This window comes from Equus asinus, chromosome 5 (assembly GCF_041296235.1).
Source record: "Equus asinus isolate D_3611 breed Donkey chromosome 5, EquAss-T2T_v2, whole genome shotgun sequence".
NCBI lineage: Eukaryota > Metazoa > Chordata > Mammalia > Perissodactyla > Equidae > Equus > Equus asinus.
The window spans coordinates 57645346-57664557 of NC_091794.1; the positions used below are offsets into that span (position 1 = coordinate 57645346).

General features: G+C 43.5%; 1 protein-coding gene across 39 annotated transcripts in view; it reads left to right on the forward strand.

The window, feature by feature from the left end:
- The first annotated feature begins 2429 nt into the window (after nt 1-2429).
- Nucleotides 2430-19212, forward strand: part of B3GALNT1 (beta-1,3-N-acetylgalactosaminyltransferase 1 (Globoside blood group)) — a 35471-nt gene continuing 18688 nt past the window's right edge. For 6 of the 39 annotated variants that reach the window (XM_070509581.1, XM_070509582.1, XM_070509578.1 and 3 more), the window contains exons 1-3: nt 2570-3008; nt 14948-15013; nt 17818-17908. In XM_070509581.1, the coding sequence (XP_070365682.1) occupies nt 2585-3008; nt 14948-15013; nt 17818-17837 (510 nt within the window). In that variant the 5' untranslated portion in view covers nt 2570-2584 and the 3' untranslated portion in view covers nt 17838-17908. Of the gene's footprint in view, nt 3009-3030; nt 3334-3460; nt 3601-4261; nt 4356-9952; nt 10171-10964; nt 11129-12955; nt 13047-14947; nt 15014-17551; nt 17615-17817; nt 17909-19212 lie in introns of those variants that run through there. The other 33 variants (XM_044771010.2, XM_070509585.1, XM_070509577.1 and 30 more) reach the window with 30 other exon arrangements.

A 19212-nucleotide genomic window follows, 5' to 3' on the forward strand; every position in this document is an offset into this window, starting at 1 on the left:
GCATCAGCCCTCAGTCTTCCTTGGTGGGACACACAGTAGAAATCTGCCACTTGGTTCTGGTAGCGTGAGCCACAATTATCCACAGCTCCTCCCAGAATCCAGAGGGAGTCTGTTTGTCCATCCCTTGCATCTGGCTTGGCCTCCTGGTTTCCTCTGATTCGCAGAATGTGGTCTATGTGACCTTGTTTGACTCCCAAGGCTATGCCTTACCAAGTCTGACAGCTCCTGCCTCCACTCTCCTGCATGCTGCCTACAGACCCACAGCGGAGCCCGTGGAGCATGAGAGGCCGCATCCTCCTCCGCACGAAGAGAACTGTGGCCCTCAGCGCAGAGCATCGCCAACTGCCGGGCGTGTTACGGAGGCCACCTTGGACCTTCAGCTCAGCTGACTTTCTAGTTTGGGAGTTGGCAAACGACGGCCTGTGGGCCAACTCTGGTCCTCAGCTTTTTTTTTCACGGGGCCCATGAGCTAAGAATAACTTTTGCTTTTTAAAGCTTTGTAAAAAATAAAATAAATACAGCAGTCCCTCTTTATCCACAGGGGTACATCCCAAATCCCTCAGTGGATGCCTGAAGCCACAGACAGGACTGAACCCTATATACACTATGTTTTTTCCTATACATACAAACCTATGATGAAGTTTAATTTATAAATTAGGCACAGTGAGCGATTAACAACAATAACTAATAATAAAGTAGAACAATTATACTGTAATAAAACTTATGTGAATGTGGTCTCTCTCTCTCTCTCTCTCAAAACATCTCATTGTCCCGTGCTCACACGTCTTGCAGTGATGTGAGATAACAGAACGCCGACGTGCTACAAGGAGGTGAGGTGAGCCACGTGGGCATCGTGATGGAGTGTTAGGCTACTGCTGACCTTCTGACAATATGTCAGGAGGAGGGTCACCTGCTTCCGCACCGCAGCTGACCACAGGTAACTGCAACCATAGAAGGTGAAACCACGGATAAGGGGGAACGCCTGTAAATAACAAAGAAGAATATGCGACAGAAACAAACCCTAAAATATGCATTACCTGGCTCTTTACAGTGAACACGTTATGGGGGTGAGCGGTAGTTGACCCCTGCTGCAGCTGAATATAACTGTGTGAGTAAGCCCAGACAAGACCACAGCGAGCCACCACCCACCCTCAGAGCTGCGAGAAACATTAAATGGATATTTTCAATTTGCTCTACAGCAATAGATAACTGAATCACAAGCTAATAAGTGCCACATAAAGAACAAGGAGACTGCCTGGAAGGAAATAATCTCTTAAAGGTTTTGGACCTTTTCTGCTACTCATTTTATTTGGGAGAATTTCTTACCCCAATCTGCTGTCACGGCTCTGTCTTGCACTCCAGGGAGGTTTGGCAGCTATGAGCACACACACCCACCAGTTATTCATGGGACATTCAAAACACTTAAAAAATAGGTATAGGGATGTAATTAAAATAAAAATACAGAATTTGTAAGATACAGTATCAATGTTCTAAAGCATCCTTCCAAATACAGACGTCTATTTTTTTCCAAATATTAATCTATTTGCAAAGGAGACCGCCTAACTTTGCTATCAAAATAAGAAAGTTGTTTACCCTTTACAGTCGGAGGTCACTACAATGTGGGTTTCTGGAAGGCAGGGGATTTGTTAAAAGTAATTATTTCCTACCACTTTTGGGAAGATGACCAGTTTCTTTTATGATTGTCAGGAGAATTTGTAAGAAATAACCTAAGTTTCTCTTATGTTCATGAAATAAGCTAGATTTAGTTTTGCTTAAGTGGCTTAAATGGTTTTGCCCGCTCAGAGAATTCTCAAGTCCGGTCTCCATTTTGTATTTAATTTTAACAAACAAATGCAATGCATGAATCTTCATTGGACTATCTTTCTACAAAACCAACAGATGGCTTTTTTTTTGGGCAATTGGAGAAATTTACATACGGGTTAAGTATTAGGTGTATCAAATTATTAAGTTTCTTAGATGTGATTGTTTCTCATGTGGTTGCATAGAAGAATGTCTTTATTCTTAGGAAATGCAGCCTGAAGTATTCGGGAGAGACAGAAAGAAGAGTTATGGCAAAGTGTTAACAGTTATCCACTCCTGGAGGAATGTACATGGGTGTTCACTGAACTATTCTTTCAACTTTCCATGCGGTAATGTGGCGGCAAGCCAGTACCATGGCCAAGCGGCCAGAATGGGAAACTGTTTCCACACGGCACTATTCTAGGAGCGCCTGGAGAGGACAGGAAATACTTCTGAATTAATTCAACCAGCTGCACCCAAAGACCAGTTGGACCAGAACGCACACTGCAAAACCAAGCTCCCGCGCCTAAAAGCGTCTCCCCTCCTCCCAGGGAGCACTAATAGTGACGACTCAGGGAGGGACCCTCTTTGATTTCTCCAGACCACAGCAGAGTTTCCAGAAGCATTTCCCGAGAGCATGCAACTCTCTGGGACTCCTGTTCATGCACCAAACCACTGTAACCGACGTATCCCCACCCTTCATTCTCCATCGATTTCTCGAAGGAGAAGGCGCATTTCTTCTGAAAGAGCAAAGAACTTCCCCCAATTTTTTCTTAATAGCGCTATGCGGATTTTAATAAGTAAATCCCTCCAGGACTGCCTCGAGGCCGTGCATTTACGCAGCTTGGGAACACGGCAAGCAGGCAAAGAGGAGCGAGTCTTAAACATAAATCCTTGTCACAAGTCGGCCACTAGTCGCCTATCCTCGGCCAGCCTCCAGCGTAAAAGGCACACCTACTCCCATGGGCTCGGAAGGCGAAGCGATGGCGAGCACCGAGAGAGCGCGCCCGGGCGAGGGCGTGGGCTGCGAGCCGTGCGAGCTCGCGCGTGCGTACCAGCGAGCGAGCCGGCGAGCGCGGGTCTCGGGGCGGCGCGGGGCTGCGCGCGCCCGGCCGTGCGTGCGGCTGCGGGGAGGCTGCGTGTGCGCGCGGGGCCGGAGCATCGCCCGCCCGGCCGCGTCGGAGCTGCGTGCGCGCCGCGCTCAGGAGGTGAGCGCCGGCCGGGCGGGACACCGCGGGCTGGGCGGCGGGCGTGGGCCGCGCCGCTTTGCCGGGCCCCGCCCTCCTCCGGCCGCCGAGGGCTGGGGCGCGTCTCACGCTTTCGGCCTCTGCAGAGCGCGGCCCCGGGGCACAGGGAGCAGCCGCGCCCTGGAGCCCGGGCCTCCGTGACGGGCAGCCGGCCGCTCCCGGGGCAGGCCCGAGAGGGGCGCGCGGGGGGCGCAGGCCTGCTCCCCTCCGGGCGCCGCCCCCTCCCTGCCTGCGCCCTGCCGGCCACGCCCGGGGAGCTGGCGGCGCGGGTGGGTAGCGGCGGCGGGTAAGGGGCGCGGGGAGTGGGGGTGCCGGCGGGTCCCCAGCAGGCCCGGGGGTCGCGCTCGCACGGCGCCGGGAGGGGCCCGGCAGTGGGACTGAGGGAGGGCTCTTGCTGGGGCGGGATTGGCGGGACGCGGGCCCGAGGAGGAGGGCACCCTTGGGGTCCTGATTTCTAAGAGGCGATCTTAAGGAGCAGAGGAGGCGTTTTCCCAGAACTCGCGCAGGGGCGGCGGAGTGTCTGTGCGAGCAGAGATGCCCGCAGCACACACCGGTGCGTTCCGTGCTCCCCTCCCGCGCCCCGCGGGGCCTCCCGGGGGCTTCGCAGGCAGGGCGGGGGGCTGCCCTCTGTGTTTTGCGCACAGTGCCAGCGCTTAGGGGCCGGCCGCCTTGTCAGGAAGAGCTACAGCCAGGGCACAAATGAGCAAACCTTGTGTTTTTTTCTGTTTTCAGAGGTGCAGGGTTTGAGTTTGCAGCCTTGCTGGGACCAGGGTCGTGGTTTAGCGCCCGGGCGGCTTACACGGAGGCAGGCGCTGATTTGGGCTTTCACAGTGGTGATGCCCGATAAAAGTGCAAATCGAACTTGGATCAGCCTCGCGAGAAGGGAACTAATTAATGTTAAGGGACAAGAGTTTATGATATTTTTTCTCCTGGACTAGAAAGTTCGTTCAGTTGAGTGGGCATTGGGTAATTCCAGCCCTGAAAATAAAATCTGTTGTCAAAACAGGGGCCAAATATAATTCCAGATTAGATGCACGAGGCGATTTGAGAGCAAGGAGGAGGAAGAGAGGACCAAGGCTTTTCCAAAAGCAAAGTGTGTTGATGTATAATAATTTGCTCCCATGGCATCTTGCTAGGTGTACAACATTGATTTTAGATGTCCAGTGTTAAGTTGTGACTTAAGATACATATTTTTTTCTTGTTCTTCGGTTCAGTAGTTCACAGCAAATCTGTTTTAACTAAAGCATGGAATACAGAAAACAACAAAAAACTTCAGCTAAAGCTTTAGTCTCCTCTGAAATTCTACAGGTAAGTTTATCTTAATTTAGAAATTATTCTGATTGTTCAAATTGATCATAATACGTAGTCTCCTTTACAAGATTTTAAGGATCATTTACACAGCTACAAATTTTGTTGTATATTTTAGTCTATATTTTTCACCAAAGGATTTGAGGAGGTACAAGAGTTAAGCTCTACTAAACCATTTTGGATTATGTATAGATATATTTAAAAAGTGAATTATTATTAAAATACTATGGTACCTCAGAAAGACTTAGCTGTATAAGCTTAATTTGCTGATCATATTCCATTTCAAGTTGAGACTCATGTCTCTGTCCCTAAAAAAATACTCCCGTGGAAACTTCTTTGTCTTTTCTTTCCCTTTCAAATGATTCACCTTCTCTCAGTGCCAGCTGTCCAGTTCTGTTCTGCCCACTGTTGGATGAAACAGATAGAATGCAGTTTTAGGAAATGCCTTTGTCCCTTTCACACCTGTGTCCTGTCCGGGCCAAAGACGCTTTTCTGTTGCAGCTCTTGCCTGCTCACTGTGTGCTAGAGACCCACACTGTACAGCTTCACGAACGAGGTCCAATGTGTGCACTCAAACACGGTGCTCCTTTTTAAAGATTGGCCCTGAGCTAACATCTGTTGCCAGTCTTTTTGGGTTTTTTCTTCTTCTTCTCCCCAAAACCCCCCAGTACATAGTTGTATATTCTAGTTGTAGCTCCTTCTGGTTCTGCTGTGTGGGACGCCACCTCAGCGTGGCTTGATGAGTGGTGCTAGGTCACACCCGAGATCCGAACTAGTGAAACCCTGGCCCGCTGAAGTGGCCACTTGGCCACGGGCCTGGCCCCCAAAGCAGGTTCTTTTTAATGTAAACACTTGTTTGCCCTGACAGAGTAAAGCGTAGTTCGTTTTTAAGCGTCATTAAATTAGGCAGATATAGTGGTTGCATTTCGTTGTTTCAGTGAAGAAAATTTGATTCCGTTATCCGCCCAGCTGTGTGCTTCAAGGTGGGAAGAAGGGTGGAAGCCTTGTCACATAGGCACAGTCTTTCAAGCAGTTTGATGCCACTTGAACATCTCACACCTCGGTTTGCAAAGGTTCTTTTTTAGTTCTCCCCCGATTGCCAGAAGTATCTGTTGTAGGTCTTCTCACAGTGCAAATCATGCCCAGAGAAAGAATGTCCTTTGCTTGTAGGAAGACTATGGTGCAGAAGGAAGGATCGTGGGAGAGGGCGGCGTGCGTATGAAGGAGGAACCAGGAAAGTCCACATTTGGCACTGTGGGCCTCTGTGGGTCATTCTTCTGGGCATATATGGACAGGGTAGCAGAACCATTAGGAATTTCAAGATCCTAGAGGAAACATAATCCTTGGACTCTAAAAGAAGGCACATTGGGGCCAGCTCTGGTGGCCTTGTGGTTAAATTTGGCACGCTCCACTTTGGTGGCCCAGGTTTGTGGGTTTGGATCCTGGGCACAGACCTACACCACTCGTCAGCCATGCTGTGGCAGCAACCCACATACAAAATAGAGAGAGATTGGTACAGATAGTAGCTCAGGGCTAATCTTCCTCAAGCAAAAAAAGAGGAAGATTGGCAACAGATGTTAGCTCAGGGCTGATCTTCCTCAGCAAAAAATACAAGAAGGCATACTGATTTGGAGGGAGAAGGTGGATTGACTAGGATTTATTTGCCTGTTTAAATGTGTCATAGAGCATGTGATGGCGTAGACATTGGGAGCTAGCGGCAGAGTTTGTAAATGGAAGGAATATGGGCAAATAAGAAGAAGTTAGATGGAGCAGATAGTGTGGACTTTCATATTAACAGCAATACCTTCTACTTAGCTCTGTGTGCCAGCCCCGTCCTAAATGTTAAACGTGTTGTCTGATAAAATGTAGTATCTGCTACTGTAGGTCTGGGGGCTGAGGCCCTGCGTTTCCGCCCAGCTCCTGGTTGGTGCCCATGCGCTGCCCTTCAAGGGTCCAGAGCAGCACGTTGGAGTCACCTGGGAAGCTTAAAATACTGCTGCCTGAGCCTCACCGCCCTGCAAAACTCTGACTTAGTTGTTCCGGGGTGCAGCCTGGTGTCCAGAGTTTTTCAAGTTCTCAGGAGATTGTAATGTGCAGCAAAGTTTGAGAACCGCTGGGTTAAAGAAAGAAGAGGGAAGAGAGAAGTAGTGGTCAAACCTCGCTGGATGTTTCTGAGATAATCAGAGGCGATCAGAGCGGAAGAGTTTTGCTGTGTTTGTGAATTGTTGTGTTCAGTTTGAGAGGGTACTTCTAAGGAAATTTTCCTCAAGGATGTGTATTCATATGTGGTCCCCACTCTTACAAGGAATGGGAAGTGGTTGATGTCTGTAATTATGATTGTTTTAAATTCAGCGTGCACAGGACGTTTTTTAGACAGTTTGGGTTTCTACCCACTCTGCAGTATTGTTGTTGTTGGGGTTTTTTTTGGTGAGGAAGATTGGCCCTGAGCTAACATCTGTTGCCAATCTTCCTCTTTTTTTCCTCCCCGGAGCCCCGGTGCATAGGTATATACCCTCGTTGTAAGTCATTCTAGTTCTTCTATGTGGGACGCTGCCTCAGCATGGCCTGATGAGTGGTGTGTAGGTCTGCGCCCAGGATACGAACCAGTTAACCCCCGGCTGCTGAAGCAGAGCATGTGAACTTAACCACTCACCCATGGGGCCGGCCCCCAGTATTGCTTTTTATGGAGAAAAGTCATAATGTTGTGCAACTGGCAGTAGTTTTGTAATTTTCTTTAGCACGTCTTTTCTCTTTGGATGACCCTGAGTCTAGCATGCTTGGGCTTAGAATTTCATTGAAATTTATTTTTTTGTTTTCCCTGTCTGGACCTTTTAAAGTGCGCGTGATCAGAATCATTGTAGCCTGCTAGAATAAGGCTTTGTGTTAAAAGATAGCTGAAGAAAAGTAAATATCATCTAACAGAAAATCAGGGGGTTATTTTTGGGTTCAGTTTATCCTTGGGAATATTTTCTTAATAAGTAGATAAAAGCACGTTTCCAGACCATTTGCACGGTTTTCAGATATCCACGGAGTGCCTCCTGCAGGCTGGGCCCCGGGGAAACAGCGTGAACAGGATGGCCTAGGTCTTTGCAAAGACCTCAGGAACCTCAGTTTCTTGTGAAGGGAACCACAGTGACCAATAGACAGAAACTTCCCCGCGGGTTCAATGCTAAGAAGAGAGTAAGGAGGGATGCAGTAGAAAGTACGGGCTGGGGAAGTCCTTGACATGAGAGCCCAGGGAAGGACTCCTAAATGAGGTTTTGCTGAGACCCGAAGTGTGAGGAGCCAGCTTTTGAGTGAGAGGGACAGCAGACGCCGACTCCCCAAGGGTGGGAAAGAGTTTGACGTTCTCGGGGATCAGAAGGGAAGTCCTGGCTGCAACGGGATGGGAGGGGCAGTGGCAGCAGATGAGATGGAGCGTGTATGTTCCTATGGAGAGACAGACCTGATGGAGCTGCTTCGAGAATGTTGACATTGTTACCGTTAAGCTTTTATTGTCATTGTACTTTTTTTGCACTTACAAAATTTTCTCTAATGAACATACATTAGATTTGCAACTGAAAAAAATTTATACTCTTTTAAATAGTTAAATTTGCTCTTCTTTTGCAGAAAATAACCAACATTTTTACATCCTGGTAAAGAATTTCAGGTTATTTTGGCTTACATAATTGTACTATTGCAGTACAATTGTTTTGTTTCTCGGAGTCCTTGCATTTGAACTGATTCTTCATGCACCCCCCAACCTCACCGCCCCCCCCCCCCGCCAGTTTATTTTCTAGTGCTCAGCATGTTTTTGATGCAAAATAAAAAGGTCTGTATCTGCATGAATGATTGGTTATTGCTGTTGCTTATAATTCAAGTCTCAGGTTTTGAGCGTGGGAATCTTGAGTCTTGCTGTGTGAAGACAGGCTGTGGTGCTGCTGTGCTGTTTCTGTCAGGGTTCAGTGGTTGCGGAAATGAGAACGCACTCAGCAGCTGTGGTCAGGAGGAATGCCGCAGACCCCTGGGATAGGAAGGTGTGGCCAAGAATGCGAGATCTCTTTGATTTTGTCTCCCCCACTGACCAACCTGTGACTTTGAGCAAGTTACTGCCTCTCCCCAAGCCTTACCTGTAAACATAACAGTGAAGGGTTTAAGAGTGCTGAAGTTTGTGGGCTCTCTTGAAGATTCCGTGAGGGAGTGCCTGGTGGCACCTGCTTTGCTCTCAGCACGAGTGGGGCACCAGGGCTGCATGTCCTGGAGACACTGCCGGCACCAGCTGCACATGTCAGCCCTCCCCCCACACACACACCACCGACTGGATTGCCCACGCGTTTACACCTCTTTGAGTGTGGCATACAAAAAGAAGTACACAGGTTGGAAGAGGGAACTGCCCTGTAGCCACAGTCTACATCAAGAAGTAGCGTGGCCAGCACCCAAGAAAGTCCCTGCCGGCCCCTCTCGGTCACCTTCCACCTCCCCCGAGTTCGCAGCGTGCTCAGTCCTAGCCCAGGTTACTCTCGCCTGCCTGTCAGCTGTGCGTCAGTGGGGCCCTGGGGTCTGTTCTTCCTGCGTCTGGCTCCTTCAGCTCAACGTTATGTTTGAGAGATGCTCCCTGATGTCGTTTGTCCGTTTTCATTTTGTATAATGTGCTGTTACATAAATTTATTTCCCTTCTGCTGTGGGTTGTTTCCAAGTCGGGGCTCCCGTGAATAGTGTGTTATTAGAACCTTCCTGAATGTTTTTGGTTCCTTCTGTGTGTACACATTGTTGAGTGTTCTACCTAGGGGCGGATTTGCCATCTCACAGGGTGTGTATGTCCCCCCTTAGTGAATAACACTAAAAAGTTTTCCAAAGTAATTGAACCAATTTGTGCATTTTTGCTTTTTACTCCAAAGTACTCTTAAATTTTTATTTAGTAATTCACAGAAACTATTTTCTCAGTTCAGTGAACACAAAAATATTCTAGAACACGATTTCCAAAATGAGGAATTCCAGTCCTACCAGAGGCTCTGAAAATTAAAATAGGTTCTTTGTTCAGATAAATTTGAGAAACGTTGCATTATGTATCCTCTTCTCAGAGAATGCACATTAATATATTAAAAACTGTGAAAAGCCTTCCATTAAAAATAGAGTAGTTTGTTTGTTTGAATGATTTCCAATTTTTTTGGTCCACAGAGCCCTTGTGAGGCTGGAACCCCCGTAGATAAGCCCCAGATGCAGCCTGTGGTTGGCGGCCCGTGAGGCAGCCGTCCGGGGCTTCGGTCAGTTCTGGGGCTTAGTAATTGAGCTGCTGGTCACTTCTCCGAGGATGGCAGTTCTATTTGATGGTTAGAGCATTGGCACACTTGATAATCTGGAAGCTGACAGCCTGTTTTGTCTGTGGAGGTTTCTGGGCTCTTCTGTTATTGGGATGTTTCTTCAGCTCTTGTGGGTCAACTACAATAGCAGATTATTACAAATATATCCTATGTAACAATGGATACTGTGTATCCAGAAGAGATTCTGGGCGCCAGTCCTTTATCTGTTGTATTATCTTCTCTGAGTCTGTGGCTCTTTTTTTTTTTTTTTTTTTTTTTTAAAGATTTTATGTTTTCCTTTTTCTCCCCAAAGCCCCCCGGTACATAGTTGTGTATTCTTCGTTGTGGGTTCCTCCAGCTGTGGCATGTGGGACGCTGCCTCAGCGTGGTCTGATGAGCAGTGCCATGTCCGCGCCCAGGACTCGAACCGACGAAACACTGGGCCGCCTGCAGCGGAGCGCGCGAACTTAACCACTCGGCCACGGGGCCAGCCCCTGTGGCTCATTTTTGAGCGGTGTGTTTTGGTGCCTTGTCCTGTAAGTACTTTTATATTTTAATGTGACCCAGTGTATTTCTCCTCTCTTGTATGGGATATGCTTTTTGTGACTTGTTTGCAAAGGCTTTTCCCACACAAAGGTCACAAATACATTGTGCTATATTTTCCTGCAGTAATTTTAGTTTTGCTTTTTTTTACATTTAGTTATTTTATACACCTGGAATTTCATTTTGGAAATAAACATGAATACAGTTTTACTTATTCCACGTTTATTCTGAAACCTTTCGTTGAGTCCTTTCCCCATGGCCATGTGTCAAGTCTTTGTGTGCGTGGCTCTCTCTCTGGCCTTGCTCTTTAGTTGTTTGATCTGCGACTCTGTTTTAATTACGGAGGATTTAAACCCAATCCGTGCCCACCCCCCAGCTTCATTCTATGTTTTCCAAATTGTGTTGGTTATTCCCAGATGATTAAGTGCCTTTCGTAACCCTGTGAATGTATTGACTAACTCGTGCAAGTGGAATCTTTCCATGTACGTTTTCTTAGCCCTGAACCCGTTATCTCTCCTGTGTATTCACATCTTTTTTTATATTCTTCAGAAAAGTTTTTGAGTTTTCCACATCATTTTGTTAGCTTTATTTGACACTGTAGTTTTTGTTGCTGTTGTGTTTTTCCTGTTAGATTTTTGTTTTTTTTTATTGTTTCTGATTTGTCGGTGAGCTCCTATCCAGCACCTCGGTAAACTTATTAGTTTTTACACATTGTCCTTTTCCCCTTGAGATTTCTATGTAGGCGATTGTATACTGGAAAACAGTGGTGCTTTTTCCTCTTCCTTAGCCATTTCTGCGTCTCACCTCCTCTTCCCGATCCAGTGGCTGGTGAGGCTGTCTGGGACCATGCTGAGTGGTAGAGGCCGTAGCTGGCGACCTTGTCTTCTTTCTGACTTTAATGGGAATGCTTCTGAAGTTTCATCATTGAGTTTGCTGTAATTTCTTCAACAGGTTAAAGAACTTCCCTTCTATTCTTAATATTTGTGTTTTAATAATCATCCTTATTGGGTTTTTTTGCTTTTCACTAGTGTCTGCTTTATTATTCTATTTTCTTTGTAATAACATTGGAATTTTTTTTTTAACTTCTTGAGCTAAGTACTCATCGCGTTTATTTTCAACTTATTTTTTTAAAACGTATTATTTGTTATACTAAATGAAAGAAGCCAGACTCAAATATCTGCATTCTGTATCATTCCATTTATGTACCATTCTGGTAAAGGCAAAACTATAGAGGGAAAAAACTGACCAGTGGTTGTCTGGCAGAAGGGGGAAAGGTTGACGTTAAAGGGATGCTAGTAAAATTTTTATTGTGATGATGCTGTTTTATATGTTGATTGTGCCAGTGGTTACATGAGTGTCATAACTTACAGAACAATGCAATAAAAAGAGTGAGTTGTACTGTATGTAAGTTATATGCCAGTAAAAAAAGTCAAGTGGATACAAAAAGTGTGTATAAAGGGGAACTGGCCTGGTGGCACAGTGATTAAGTTCAGATGCTCAGCTTCAGTGGCCCAGGGTTCACCAGTTCAGATCCCGGGCATGGACCTATGCACCACTTATCAAGCCATGCTGTGGCAGTGTCCCACAAAAACAAAATGGAGGAAGATGGGCATGGAGGTTCTCTCAGGGCCAATCTTCCTCAGCAAAAAGAGGAGGATTGGCTGTAGATATCAGCTGAGGGCTAATCTTCCTCAAAAAAAAAAAAAGGAAAAAAATGTATATAAAGGAAATTAAAAAGGTAGATTATTTTTAAAAGGTTATTAATTTTCTGCAAGGACTTGCTGTAGTTACGGCCAGTGCATTTTTGCATGTAGCACTTTTTTTAATAGGGAAAAAGTTTTTTGTTTTGAATTTTAATATATTCAAGTGTTTTAAAAATCAAAATAATATAAAAAATAATATATGTGAGAAAGTAATATTACTTAAGTAATATTAAGTAATATAACAATAATATCAAAAGGGGTGCTCTCACCCCTTTTTTGACCCTCCCCATTCCTCACTGCCTACTACACTTGTGTGTCTTTCCATTGTTTTTTTCATGCATATACAAATATATATTTTTATTTCCTCTTCCTTTCTAACACAAAAGTTAGCACATTATGAACATTGTTCTGTATCTCCTTCACTTACTATATTCTAGAAATCTTTCTACGTCACTACATAGAGAATGTCCTCATTCTCTTTTTAACAGCTGCATAGTATTCCATTGTGTGGATGTTTCATGGTTTATGTAAGGAATCCCTCATTAATGATCCCTTGGGTTATTCCTAATTGTTTGCTATAACAAACAATGTTTCAGCCAATACCCTTATATACATTCATCATTTTACACATATGTAGCTATGTCTAAAATACATTCCAGGAACAAAATTACTGATAAAAGAGTGGATATGTTTGTGGTTTGTGTAAGTATTTCCAAATCGCCCTCCAGAGAGGTGTTGTCATTTTATACTCCACCAAAAATGTGTGAGGGAACTTTTTTCTTTTCTCAATTCTCTTTACTTTCAATTACTGAAATATTTTAAAGTAAATACAGATATTTGACATTCCATTCCAAATATATCAGTGTGTGACTCTTAAAAATAGGAAAATTAAAAAACTTTTTAAATTGTTTTTAACAGCTTTATTGAGGTATAATTTACATACTAAAAAGTTATTTCGTTTTAATTGTACAGTTCAAAGATTTTTACTAAATTTACAGAGTTGTGCGAGCATCACCACAATCAAATTTTAAAATATTTCTGTCACCCCAAAAATGTCCTTCATGTTCATTTGCAGACAGTCCTTGGTCCCACCCCCGGGCGACCACTAGCCTACTGTGTGTAGACCTGCCTCTCCTGGACATTGCGTGCTCGTGGAGTCTCACCATGTATGGTCTTTGTGTTCGGCTTGTTTTCCTTAGCATAGTGTGTTTGAGGTTCATCCTTGATCTGAATTCTTACAACTGATGCTGGTTATGGCCTGTACTGGTGCTTTGTTTCTTTTTATACCTGAATAATATTCCAGGTGTGAATAGACTACATTTATTTATCTGGGAACATTTTATTTTGTACCCAGTTAATGTTATCACACCTAACAAAATTAATAATCCTCCAGATCACCTAATATCTGGATTGTCTTCAGACTTCTCCAGGATCCAGTCCAGGACCATACTCTGCAATTGTGCATGTCCCTTAATTTCTTTTAATCTAGAGCCATCCCTTTTTCAGGGTATTGACTGGGTGAAGACACCATGCTGGTTGCCCCATAGAGCACCCCACTCCTGGATTTGTCTGATTGCTTCCTTGTGATGTTCCTTAGCTTGTTCTTGTATCCGCTGTATTTCTTGTAAAACTTGAGTAGATTCCAGTTAAACGTTTTGGCTAGGATGCCTCAGAGATGATATTGTACACTGCACGTTGTATCTCATTAGGAGAGACACAGTGTGTGTTTGTTGCACCATTTGTAATACTAAGATTGACGATCGGGTGAGGGTGGTGGCACTCTGATTCCTCCAGTATGAAGTTTATATTTTTTCAGTCCTTGCAAGTGGAAAGTAATCTTAGTAGTATTACTTTGGCACCATACAGATGTCCAGTTCTCAATCAATCTTTCATTTTATGATCAAAACACTTATTGATAATTATTGCCTGAATGAATAATTTTGTAGAGGTTGCAAAATGATAGTTTTCTTAATCTGACATTCCACCTGCATTTATAATTGGCATTTTTCTATAAAGAAGAGCATTTCCTTTTCATTTGGAGCTATTTGCCACCCTTGAACTATAGATCATTATTTAAAGCAGGAAAAAATAGCTTGTCTCCCACTTCCCCTCAATAATTTTCAAGTAAGGAGTTAGTGCAATAGCTGCCTCATTGAAACATATTTTGCTGGTATTCACTTATAATGTCCAACATAGTGTTCTCTTTAAATGTATGGATTAAACAAATTGTGTGAGGGTTTTGAGTTTCTAAACAGATTTTTTGTTTATTTTTCAAGTTATGTTTTTGTGGTCGAGTTATATTGTGGTCAGAGAATGTGGCCTGTGTTAAGTTGAGTTTTTAAAACTGTTGAGGGGGCTGGCCCTGTGGCCGAGTGGTTGAGTTCGCGTGCTCCGCTTCAGTGGCCCTGGGTTTCACTGGTTCAGATCCTGGGTGCAGACATGGCACCGCTCGTCGGGCCACACTGAGGCGGTGTCCCACATAGCACAACCAGAGGCACTCACAACTATGTTCTCGGAGGATTTGGGGAGAAAAAGCAGAAAAGCAAAAAAAAGATTGGCAACAGTTGTTAGCAGCTCAGATGCCAATCTTTACAAAAACACTGTTGAGATGGCCTAGGCCACCTAATAGCATCAATTTTTAATAAATGTTTCATGTGGTCTCGAATATTCCTGTTCTTTTTATTGAACGAAAGGTGCTAAGTGTTTCGATCAACATAGCAATAATAGTATTTGAATCATTTGTATCTTTTTTTTTTCTGCTTTATATATTAGTTATTTAGAGAAATTTGTTAGAAATCTCCCATTAGGATTATAAATTTTTTCATTTGTACTCATACTTCTCAGGTTTTGCTTTATATATGTAGAGACTATGTTTTTATGGTTATCTAGCTTCATGATTGTTAAATTATCTTGTTGGATGGTTCATTTTATGACTAGCAAAATTTCTTTTTAAGCGCTGTTTATTTAGAATGTGTGATCTTAATAATTAGCTACAGCAGCCTTTTGATTGGCACGCTCCTGATACATGCTTTCTTTTCCTCGTTTTTATCTGTGTGTGTTGCTTTAGGCATGCGTCTGAGGAGCGGGACCTGCAGAATTGTCAGCCAGTCTGAGAGGCCCTGTTCTTCAGTAGGTGAGTCCCGTGCACATTTACTCCAAGAACACCTTTAGATGTCCTTCTGCCCCCTGCCTTTGTGTTTTCTGTTTGCCCTGCATCATCTCTGTTTTCCCTCTGCTGCAACCGTCTATTCAGTTGTAGCTTGCTTTGTTTCTTTCATTTCTCAATCAGTTTGGAAGGTACATGTTCCATATCTGTTCTTTCAATGGTCACTCTTAGGTTAATGTATCCTGAAATGAATTTTTCTGCAAAATGCTAAAGTTTATCACTATTTTCTGTTCCTCATGAACTAGATAAGAATGTTAACATATTTTAATTATCCTCCGAAAATTTTTTTACAACCACCATGTCAATTTTATATAGTATTTTAGTTTCACTTTTTTTTTTTTAAAGATTTTATTTTTCCTTTTTCTCCCCAAAGCTGCCCCGTACATAGTTGTGTATTTTTTAGTTGTGGGTCCTTCTAGTTGTGGCATGTGGGACGCCGCCTCAGCATGGCTTGACGAGCGGTGCCATGTCTGCACCCAGGATCTGAGCCGGCGAAACCCTGGGCCACCGAAGCAGAGCGCGCGAACTTAACCCCTCGGCCACGAAGCCGGCCCCATCACTTTTTTTAATCATGTGAAAAAAATACTGTTTTTGTTATTGCTCTCCTTTTTTATTACTGTCTATTTTTACTAGTTTTCGTTATCTTTTAATAGTCTCCTTGCTTACTTTTGTGCCTTGCATTGCATTCCTTCCTCTAGAGCTCATTTTTCTTCATAAAATACATTCCTTTGCTACTTGCTTTTGCTAGAGTTTGTGGACTTTATAAGTCCTAGTCTGTTTAAAAGCGTCTTTATTTCACCTTCATTTTATTGGAATTCCCTAAAATTCATCTGTAAATAGGTACAATAAAGCCACCTTACCCACTACTTAGGGTTACTGGGGGACTAATAACATTTGTTGTAAACACTTTATATATAAATTGTTTTATCTATTTATATGTGTGTGTGTATAATGCTATTAGTAGCTAATGTAAATCCTGTTAGATTTATATTAGAATTACTGTATTTTCAATGGATTTTAAAAAGCATTCCTTACTATAATGAGATAATATTTGCTGAAATAATAAAGAATAATACTTAATAGAAATGTGATGAATTGTACATGGTCGCACTTTGGGGGGAAGAGCTGGGATAAGATCAAACTCAGGATCCTCATGCTAGCGATGGGTGACTGCCGTTCAGGGGGACAAAGGCAATACAAATCCAAGTGACACAAAAAGAAAAAAGAATGAAAGCCCACGGAATAGAAACCATTGACATATGGGGGCGCTTCCTTCCAGACCCCTTGCTTTGCACGGGTGGCACTTTGGCTTTATAGAATCTTATCTTTCCATCGTTCAAAAGGAATCATATCACATATCAGTTTTGCATCTGCATTTTTCACTTATTAATATGTCAGGGGAACATAGACAAGCCTCATCGCATAGAATGAGTAAGTATATGCTGTGGTATGGATGTATCATAGTTCTGTTTTACCAGTTCCCTATTGGGAGCATTTAAATCAAATTTTCTGTATTATAAATTATGCACAGTTGCCTGATTATTTCTCTAAGCTAAATTGCTTGGTCAAAGTATGTGTCTATTTAAAATTTTGATGTTTTCAAATTTCACTCCAGAAAGTACACAAGAATGCCTTTTCCCCTCACACATACTGAGTATTGTCACTCTTTTTTCCTTTAATTTGCCAGTTTGTGATTTTTGTCAGTATCACTGCTTACTTGTGAGTTTGAACATCTATTTTATGGATCATTTTTAGTTCTTGAGAATTTCCCTTTTGGCCATTTATTTTCTTGTAGGGTTCATCTTTTTAAATTTTTAATCTGTATGAACTCTTTTTTTATTGGGCTTATAAATTCTGTGTCATAAATATCTCAGGCATTTTTTTCCTTTTTTTCTCTTTCAGCCTTGTTTGTGCTTTGTTCTGGTTTTGGGTTTTTTTGCATTTCAGCCTTATTCAAGAACTCCTTGAAATTTTCATTTGATCAAAATTTCCTTTATGGTTTCTAGATTGTTTCCTTATAGTGGAGTGACTGGAAGGTTTTCCCCACTTCAAAATAATTGAAATGTTCGTCCATATTTTATTTCAGTGTTTTTCCAGGTTCATTTTTCTCCCATTTGAATCTTTAATCCATTTGGAGTATTTTTTGGTATAAGGAGTGATATGTCTCAATACCTCTGGAGGTTTTTCACATCCTACTCTGGCTTTTAAACATGGCTAGTGAAAACCAAGATATGAGCCTTCCGAACTATGACCGGAAGTGAGAGGTGCCTCACTGCCTTTCCATTTGTTAATGTGTCTCGGGTATTTGTGAGTAGAGATGGAGGTGCAGACGGGAAGGGCTGGGTTGGGAAGTGCCAGTTGGTAATCGCACATCAGGGTTGCCTGCTGCATGTGCGTGTGTGTGTGTGTGTGTGGAACAGAGAACTAGAGAGAGGACACCAGCAGGGTGTCTCGTAGAAGTTCCGTGTTTCACTTCTGCCCGTGACCCCTGAGTTCTTTCTGCAGGGAAGTGGAACTGTGGTAGGCTGACGTGAGACGCCCGCTGGCAGGAGAACTCACATGCACATTGTAAGTCGTGCATACCGAGGGCCCTTTTACCGTGATGAAGCATGAGCTCTCTGAGTTCTGTAGACTAGTGGTATTTTAAAAAATTTTTTATTTCCACTTATGTTCCTAGTTCAGAAAGGAATTGGGGGATGTTCTTTTCCCCTCTGATCTCTAATTCCCTGACCCGTAAGTAAATGATGTTAAGTTTCTTATATATCTTACAGAAATTCCAGGCATTATTTGACGACTCCTTACTACTGAATGTTCAATTGAGGAAATTGAAGGTCTTTCACACAGGAGAAATAAATCAAGAAGGTAAGAAATAGAAATATATTTATGGCTCTGAAATATACTTTTCTTCAAGTAGTAAGAATTCATCAAGATTATTTGTTTAGAATAATCCCTTTTGAGAATAAAAGTCAATTTAGAGACACAAACAGGTTGGGAAAGATGCCAAGGATCGACCACAGCTGTTGATGACAGCCTGTTTGTTGATCACCCCGCACCGGCCAGATGCTTTGCGTACATTATCACTAATTTGCACTGTGTTAACATCTTCAGTGTAGAGATGGGGAAACTGAGGCTCGGAGAGATTAAATAACACACTTGCTCACCCTGGTTGTTAGAAGGTGGAGCTGAGTGTGGACTCTGGTCTCTGCCTTAGAGCCGCCTGAGTTGGGTGCCACCTGGAGTCTCTTCTGGCCCATCCTTCAAAGGCCTTTTCCTCCTCTTGGACTAGATAGTTCCTCTTCTTTTTGCTGCTTTTTAATTTTCTTCATGGGCGCATAAGCAGTAGACATCATAACCACAGTCACATTTTCACATTTAGAAACCATGACTTACAGAGACAGCTTTTACAGTAAGATTTGCTGTTTTGAGTTCTTCCCAGTATTGAAGAGCAGCACGGCCTCCATTGTCACACGCAGTTATAAATGGTGCCCTTTTCTCGGGACACCTTCCTTCCATTTGTCTGAAATTTGTTATCATGGGCTGATTTGTTAGAATGAGATGAAAAACTGCCATCTGACAGCTGGTGTAATGAATGTGCAGGTTGTCGACGGCTGGCAGGTAAGCGAGCTCCTAGGGTTGTGCAGTGTCTAGTAGCCAGCTGAGGAGAAAGTGTAAGAAGGGGTTAATTTATTCCATCATTCTTGTTCTGGATCTCTTCCGTTTGCGGTTTTTCCAGGGGCTGGCTGTGTATGGCTAGTGAGCAGGGGAGGGGTGGGTAGGGGGTGGGATGGACCCACCTACATTTTTTCCTTACACAAATAGCATATCAAGTCAGTGTTCCTTGCACTCCTGCTGTAGGCTGCCCTCTGTCTTGCACTTTGACTATTGTGAGAAAAATGTTCTTTGCTAAGAAGGTCATAGAATGTACGTGGAGAAGCAAGACACATATACATGAAACCACGTATACGGGAGAGAGTTTGCTGAAATATTCCATTGCTTTGCATGACTTCACATACAGAAAGCAAGACATAAGAAAGGTTACTGTGGCCAGAAGTAATCAGGGCAAGTAAGACCTGGCCAGATGAGAGGATGAGGAGTCTTGAGATGCTGTCATTTTCACGTGTCAACAGGTGGAAGAGCTGTGTGCCAGACCTAAGATTGACCCTAGG